At 41.5% G+C, this 8,513-nt stretch overlaps 1 protein-coding gene across 1 annotated transcript; it reads right to left on the reverse strand.

Annotated features, from left to right (window-relative positions):
• Positions 1-4,751: 4,751 nt before the first annotated feature.
• Positions 4,752-6,096, reverse strand: LOC123133040 (GDSL esterase/lipase EXL3-like). The gene has a single exon (XM_044552587.1). The coding sequence runs from the start codon at positions 6,053-6,055 to the stop codon at positions 4,892-4,894; it is 1,164 nt and encodes a 387-aa protein (XP_044408522.1). The 5' UTR covers positions 6,056-6,096; the 3' UTR covers positions 4,752-4,891.
• Positions 6,097-8,513: the final 2,417 nt, after the last annotated feature.

Here is an 8,513-nt window from a genome sequence, read left to right on the forward strand (position 1 = left end):
CGCGCCTCCAAAAAAAGAATACATCATTTTCATGCTAAATTGTACTAGAAAATTTTGGCAAGTATTCATATGACGTACCAAAAGAACTTTTTCTGCCATGATGATAGAATATGAAATATTTTCATAAACATGAAAAAATTAGGAAAAAACAATAAAAATGAGGTGGAAAGTAAGAAACGTAAAAGTATTAAAATAAATGTTCCTCGTGGATTTAAGATGTGTTGCTTGACTGTTAAAAATGTGTCCATTGTGAAACTAAAAATGTTCGCGTGTTCCAGAAAAAATTTGTTGTGGACTAAAAAATATTCATCATGTATTGAATTTTTGTTCATATTGTAATTAAGAAAATATATATCATGTATTTAAGAATTTCAGCATGTAGTTGAAAAACTCCATGTACTTAAAGAAGTGTTCATGCATTACAAAATCCAGTAATTAGAAAACCTATAAAAATTATCAAGTAATTTTTAAACAATTTATCATGTAATTTTATTTATGTTTTTAAAAGTGGCTGCACATTTAGAAAATATACTAATATATTTAAAATATGAAAAATAATTTGAAGGAAATTTCATAATTAGATGTCCACTCTGTTTAAAAAATGTTAATATAATTAGAAGGAAATTTCATAAGTTTAAAAATGTTTGTATACATATAGCAATATGTAAACACGTCCAAGATAAATTGTTCACATGGTTCTAGAAAGATCCGTTTATTTTACCCCAGATAATGAAGGAAAAAACAAGAATGGAAATTGCATAAAAAAAGAAACAACATGAATAAAACAAAAGGTGAAATAGAAACACAAAAAATTAGGGAAGGAATAGAACCAAAATTTTAGAAAAGAACCACTGAAATACTCTAATAATAAGATAAGTAACAACTTCAGAAAAACCATGATAGAATAAAACCGCTTTAACCAAAAACAAACAAAACATGAAAAATAACCTTGCATTGTTACTGGCCTGGCGCAGTCTAAAGCTTTCTATATCATATAGTTAGTCAGATACAATACTGCAGGCGAGTTGGGAGGGGATCCTCGCGTGAAGAGGACCCCAGATGGTCCGGGAAGGAGCACACGAGGCCACGGCCTCATTTCCCCCCTTTTTTTCGCGTTTTCATTTTTTTTCTCTTTAGCATTATTTTTCCTTCTGTTTATACTTTACAATATCATATAAATAGTATAGACAAAATATTTATCAAGTATAAGAAAAACAATGTGTATGAAATTTTTCATAGTATATTTAAAAAGTCTAAATCAGTAATTTGATAAAATGTTGATAAATTATGTGAAAAATATTAATCAAACATTTGAAAATGTTAAATGTGTTTAACAAAAGATGACCATATATTAAAAAATAATGAAATTTTTTATCATGTATACAAAAATGTTAACCAAGGATTGAAAAATTGTTGAACCAGTATTTTCAAATTTTGATCAGGCATTTGAAAAATATTTAATTTGATATAAAAATATTGACCATGTATTTTAGCAAATAATTTGTAATTGAAAAATATTAATCAAGGATTTAAAAAATGTATAGAAGTTTGTTTTCTACAAAAAGTTAATCTTGTGTTTGAATTTCTTTAAAATAATTATGTGGAAAATATTGACCTTGTATTACAAAAATGTTAAATTTGTATTTCAAAATGTAAAACGTGTATTAGAAAAGTGTATTTGATCTATACAAAAAATGTGTATAGGGAAACAACGAAACCCGATTGAAAACAAAAAAAAAGATGAAAATGAGAATAAAAACGAAGAAAATAAAGAAAATAAAAAATGATGAAAACCAAGAAATAGACAAAGAAAACCGAAGCAAAACGAATGAAGAAAGAAAGAAAGGAAAAACAGTCAAACCAAGAAAGAAACGAATAAAATAGGTGAAAAGCAAGGAAAATAATCCGGAAAGCCCGTGAAACCTTGCTTTTCAAGTTGCTCACGCCCTACTAATATAACGCCGATGAGGTGATGACTTAGTGGCTAGCAGCATGACGCAACATAGAACCATGTGCACTACTTTTTTCTTTACTCTATTTCTTTTATGCGCGCTAATTGGCCGACCCGTTTCTGTAGACACACAACGCAAGAGAAGCTACTGTCTCGCTATAAGCGAGTGATAGCTCTCGCGAGTTAGGAGCGCCACTTCAGCGTGGAACCGTCGAGTGATAGAATAGTGATCGCGCCCGAGAGCTCCGACGTGGGCCAAAGTCCCGGTAAGCAATAAGGCAGGATGGTTACCATCGGTTGTAGGAAGTATCCAACTGGATTTTTCTTTGCACTATTTATTCTTTGGTAGTTTTTTATTATATGTATTTGCATTCTTTCTGATACTCCTTCAGTTTCTATATTTTATTTTTTACTTTCTGCAGGCTTTCTCTATTCTAAAGTTCTTGGACTTTAACATATTCATGAATATTTAGAATTTTTAAATTTTTTTCAAATTAGTCATTTTTTTGAACTGACAAACATTTTCAAAATTGGCAAAATAAATGGAAATTCATGGAAGTTTATTGAAACTAAACAACTTTTGAAATTCATGAATATTTTTTTAATAAATTTACGCTAGGTTTTTTTTTATTTCTGAACTTTTTTGAACTCATGAAATTTTTTTCGAAACTCGTGAAATTTGTAAAAATTGGTGAATTTTTTTAATTTCTGAATGTTTTTTGAATTTACAAAATTTTCAAAAGTTGTGAACTTTTTATTAATTCACAAATTTTCCCATGATCGCAAACATTTGTTCTCTGTGATTCTTTGGCCGGTTTTATTGTTTTCCAAGTTTTCATATTTTTCTCTTTCATCATTTAAAAAAAATATCCAACGTACTTTTTTGAAAATTTTATTGTGTATTGGGAAAATGTTCGCATACGTAGGCAATATGTATATAAAAGGTGTTCGTAAATTACAGATTTGTTCAATGCGTATATTAGAAAATGCTCACCGGACATTAAAAAAATTTCAGTGTGTATTCGCAAAAATGTTCACCATATATCACAAAAATGTTTATAGTACAGAAACCAATAAGGAAAAGATAAAAAATTGGAACTAAAAAAACCAGAAGAAAAACTTTACGTGGAATAAAAAAAGGCAGGTCAACATCACCCGCGTGAAGCATAGCCGCCAGAACGGCTTCGCGGACGTCAATTGCCGTGTGCCAGCAACCTCAGAAGCATCAAATCTCTTATATATGCGCCAATGTGCGCCACCAATGTGCGCCACCGCACGGCCACAGTGCCCCGCGCTACTCACCTTGTGTTTGTGATAGCCGCCACGCTAAGGCCGCTTCGGCCACACCGCCTTGACCACCACCAGCCGCCACCGTGTCGTGACATCTTGACAGCATGGCCAGGGAGAGCCGTCCCTGGTCGTTGCGTGCAGGCAATCTAACCTTTGCCGCCTCAGTTGCTGCCACCTTCGGCAGCTGGGCCTGCCGCCACCGTGGCCGAGGCTGGCGGTAGTGGCCGCGAGAGAGTGGTCGCGAGGGTTTCTCAGGCTATTCTCGGTCACACGGGAGCATATTCCATTCTTTGCGCGCGTATGCAGTTTACTGTGCGCTTTAGCAATGACTATTTTCTGTTGATTAATAGATCTAGTGCTTCCAAAAAGAACAATTATTTCCAGGCCTTCCTGCCCGTATGAGTATGGTCCTACTATGGGATCCCTAGCACCAGTGATCCCTAATGAACAGTAAAATCCGAAAAAATAGTAACAAAATTCAAAAAAATCTGAATTTTTTTGTCAAGAAACTTTGATGTTTGTTCTACATGTGTGCCAATTTTCATGATGAAATGACATTTTTGGAGGTCTCGGCAAAAAAAAATCATGCTCCAAAAAAACTGTTTTTGGAAGCATTTTGGGGATCAATTTTTTTTTTTGCCGAGACTTGCATGAATGTCATTTTATCAGGAAATTTTGAACGCATGTAAAAAAACATCAATATTTGTTGCCGAAAAAATTCAGATTTTTTAACTTTTTAAATATTTTTTTCGTGTGTACTGTAGCAAAGGATGCCTGTGAGCTCGAGCTCACAATAGCACTTTCGCATACTATGACACAGTAGTCGTACTCTCCATCATGTGTGCATCCTTCTTTTTTGCGTGGATCATGTGTGCATCCAATTGCCAGCTCCTCCTATCTGGCCCCTATGTGCATCGCTCTATACTAGCTATGTTTTATTTTGTCATCACCTTTTGAGGTACCTTTTGCACTAAATAGTGCTGCTAAAAATCTCTTATATATTAAAAATAAGGGAGCGGCTAGGCGTCAGTCGTTGGAAAACAATTTTGTGTCAAGTCGTTTTTCTTGTTCTGTCTGAATTCTTGGATAAAGATCCAACACATCCCGCATCGTGTTCCATCTTCAACCGGTAAATCGACTGTTGTGTTGTTCATCTTCTTCAGTGAGCCGCCGCCTGCTGCCACAGCCCTAACCACCTGCCACCACCACTCGTAGTCGGCAGCGCTCCCACGTCAGCCTCGTCACCCCTCCACTCACTATCGTGCTAGCACCAGCCACAGACCATCCAGTACCAGAATTTCGACCATCCAGTACCAAAATTTCCCTGCGAGCTTGCACCCCCTTCCCCACCTTGAATTCAACCTTTGAACCCACCTCCGCGGCTATGGCTCGTTCCTGGTTGAGGCCTTGCCACCGTCGGCGGCCTCGTTGCTCCGGCTGTCACGCCTCCTTTTCCATATTAAACCGACTGACCCAAATTCAAAAATCAGACAACTTACATGCATCTAAATTGCAGTAAAAGTAAAAAATTCAACTTCTTTTTTCACAACCTACATACATAGGTGTGTGTGCACAACACAAACACAATGAACTTGAAATGTCAATCACAAACAGTACGTATTAGGTAGCTAGGGCATGAAAGCTCGGTAGCTAGTCGATGAGCTCCTTGAGGTAGTTGTCGTAGACGAAGTCGACGAGGATCCGGTACGCCTTCTCCGTGGGGTGGTAGCTGTCCCAGAACAAATAGTCGGTCACGTCGCCGCACACCGCCGACGTGACGCCGTTGCAGAGCACGGAGACCTCCATCATCCCCGTGCCGCAGCAGCCCAGGGTGGACTCCTTGAACCCGTACCCCTCCGGGCGCATCATCATGTCGAACAAGTACCCGTAGATGTCCATGAGCACGACCCTCGCCCCCGGGTGTTTGGCCTTGAGAGACTCCACCGTGGTGCCCATACCGGCGTTGATCATCTCGGCGATCTCGTTGTGGCCCGACGAGCAGTCCCGTCCAAGGCCGCCCGAGAGCGTGCGCTGGGACGGCACGCACCCGATGGGCGGCATGGAGATGATGGCCACCCGCTTGGCCCCCGCGGAGAGCAGGCCGTCGAGGAAGGTGGATGCGTGGGACACGATGAGGGACGCGTAGTCCACGTGCGAGTAGGAGCTGCGCGCCCGCATGGTGAAGTAGGTGTTGGCCACGTCGTCGCTGCTGGCGCACACCGCGAAGACTCCCTTCGAGAGGATCTCCGAGAGAGCGGCGTCGCCGGCGAGGGCCCGGACCTTGGCCTTGTACTCGTGGAACATGCGGAGCTGGTCCGTCATGGAGATGACGGAGGCGAGCTGTGCCGTGAGCGGGTCGTAGCCTGTTCCTCCCGACGCGAAGCTGACGCCGGTGAGCAGGTCCTGTTTTGTTAGGTTCTGCTGCAGGTAGGCCGGGAGCAGCTGCTTGAGCCCCAGCTTGGAGGCGATGAAGTCGGTGGGGATCCTGCCGTTGCAGAAGCGGCCGGTGGGGCGGTGGTCGGCGCCAAAGTCGTGCCCGTAGGGCGGGAAGTTGGCCTTGACGATGGTGTGGATGGCGTTGTTGTTGCCCGTGTCCACGATGGAGTCGCCAAACACCACCAGCGCAGGCACCTGCTTGTCGGCCACCTTCGGCTTCGGCTTCAGCGTGCCCCAATGGCCGTGCTTCTTCGCCGGCGCCGTCGTTACACCTGCAGCCGAGGTGATGCTTCCTGTGTATGTGGCTCGGCTGGAAACGTCGGTGGCCACCACCAACAGCACCAGCAAGACCAAGACAGAGCTCTTGCCCATTGCCATTGGTATGCAAAATGCAGCTAGCTCGAGCTGAGCGGAGTGGAGAGGAGTGAAGTGAAGTGGAGTGAAGTGTTGGAGTTGGTAGGATTTATGCATGGCTTTCGGTGCATGCGGTGCCGGCAAGGATGACATGCCCAGTAAATGCCCCCTGCGCCACTAGACTATGCATCCATGGATCTATGGGTGTGGTGGTGCAGGAGTGTGCTTTGATTGCATGTGCAGTAGATGTCGGTGAGCTTAAATATGACCTACATGTACGCCGGCCGGCGTGCCCACAACGTTGTCATCTCTTTCTGGATCTCGCCAGTTGATTCATGAGACCAAAGCAACCCAGGCCAAATGGCCAATGCCGGTACGTGAGAATGCTGTGCTCCAGTCAAAAGGAACGGCACTAGAGCTAGATATGACTCGTGAATGTTGTGTTCATGTTGGCCACAGTTTTGGTAATAGCATTCAGCGGACTACAAGACTTATTCCACTACAGCAAATGCTACGGGTAGTTTTTTCCGAAAAGGACGCTTTATTACTTAAAAGGTTCAAGCATTACACCCGGCCACTGCATACTAAAATGCACACAGCCAAACAAAGTTCTCTCACACAAACGGAAAATAAAAAGGCGAAAGACATAGAATCTGTAGAACGCCTGAAGCGGAGGGGGCCAATCCTAAGATCATGCTGCCACCCATTTTGGGTAAAAATATCCCTCGTTGTATCCTTCAATCGTGTACACACCTCTGTAAACAAGTCTCGGTTCTCCACACTTTGTAGAGAAGACCATAAACAAAGAGTCTTAGTACATATGTAGATAACCTGCATCAGAGAAATAGTTTTATCATTAAAAATCTTATCATTTCTACATAGCCAAAGCGACCAAATAACGGCAAGCGCTCCCACCCTAAGAAGAGTTCTAAACCTGTGATCAATTCCATGTAACCAGTTGCCAAATACATTAGCAACACTACAAGGAGGATACAAGCCAGAAGCTATCTGGATACAATCCCATGTGACCCCTCATGCCGAAGCCATGGAGAGTACCATTGAATAGTCATTATGCAGGTGTAGTCTTTCTTCTGTGTGTTTTTGGACGAGCCCAAATACACATCATGGAAGACTCGCGGGGAAAGAACGATTAGAACGACGCGCCCCTTGCTGCGCAAAATAAATACACCTCAAATTATCCTCCATGCGTGCGAAGGAATGATTGAAATGTACGAAAGGATGTGTTATGTACAGCATGGTTTCCAATTTCAGTTTTAGAAAAATTTCAGCATGAACCGAAATTACTGAAATTCAGTGATTTCAGTTTTCGTTTCAGTCAAAGGGATGAAATATGCACTTGAATTCAATTAAAATTTTAAAAAATATTTTGGAAAACATTTGAATTTATGTTTACTACTGAAATTGCCGAAATATTTTGACCGAAACGTAATATTTCAGTGTCTACTGAAATTAATGAAATTCAGTGAATTTCATTGAAATCCCACTGAAAGTGAAAACCATGATGTACAGCGGCTATCCGAAAATGACTTACTTTGGATGATAAGGTAGAGAACCGCTTCCTTGTCCTTATTCATTAACATGAAGTATTCGATGTACTTCCTCGCAGCTTCATGTTCCACGTTGTTGATTCCCAAGAAAATACCATAATCTACTGTATTTTGAAAAGTGATCAATATGTATCAAAATAACTTTCCGTGTAAATATGAAAATATATATCGTATATTAGAAAAGTCAACATGAATTCAAAGAAAAAGAAAAAAATTGATATAATGCTCTACATGTTGCTTGCTCCAGAATGAGTTCTGGACCTGCATGTTGCTTGCTCCAGAATGCACGCCCATGGCCTTTTGGTCCTACTAGCTATAGTAGATATAATGCTCAGAGTGTGATCAGCCGAGTGCAGTGCAGTGGAGTGGAGTAAGGATTTATGCATGGCTTTCGGTGCATGCGGTGCCGGCAAGGATCACATGCCGAGTAAATGCGGCCTGCTCCTTCGTCCGCGCGTGCCTTGATTGCGTGTGCAGTAGATGTTGGTCAGCTTAAATATGACCTGCATCTCTGCATGCCCACAACGCTGCCAAAATTTTCTGGATCTCGCCAATTGATTCGTGAAGCGGAAGCAAATTAACCAAACCAAATGGCCAATGCCAATAGGTGCAATTGCTGTGCTGCAGTCAAGGAATGACATGCACTAGGGCCAAGTTATGACTCATGTATGTTCATGCTGGCCACTGTTTTGGTAGAGGCAGCGGACGTGCGTAAGTACTGCAGCTAACTACTACTAACTGACTACAGGACTTATTCTACTACAGCAAATGCATGGCCAGGTGGGCTACTTGTATGCTACAGCTTCTACAGTCAGGCTCCTCAAACACCTTTATGTTTACGGAGAAGATCAGAATTGGGGAGAACTCACACCACGCTTATCATTGATCTGGTAGTGGGTATATATACAGCTTAG

Source organism: Triticum aestivum, chromosome 6B, assembly GCF_018294505.1.
Source record: "Triticum aestivum cultivar Chinese Spring chromosome 6B, IWGSC CS RefSeq v2.1, whole genome shotgun sequence".
Lineage (NCBI taxonomy): Eukaryota > Viridiplantae > Streptophyta > Magnoliopsida > Poales > Poaceae > Triticum > Triticum aestivum.

Coding starts and splice junctions, on each gene's coding strand:
- LOC123133040 (XM_044552587.1), bottom strand. CDS start 6,055: ATGGCAATGGGCAAGAGCTCTGTCTTGGTCTTGCTGGTGCTGTTGGTG.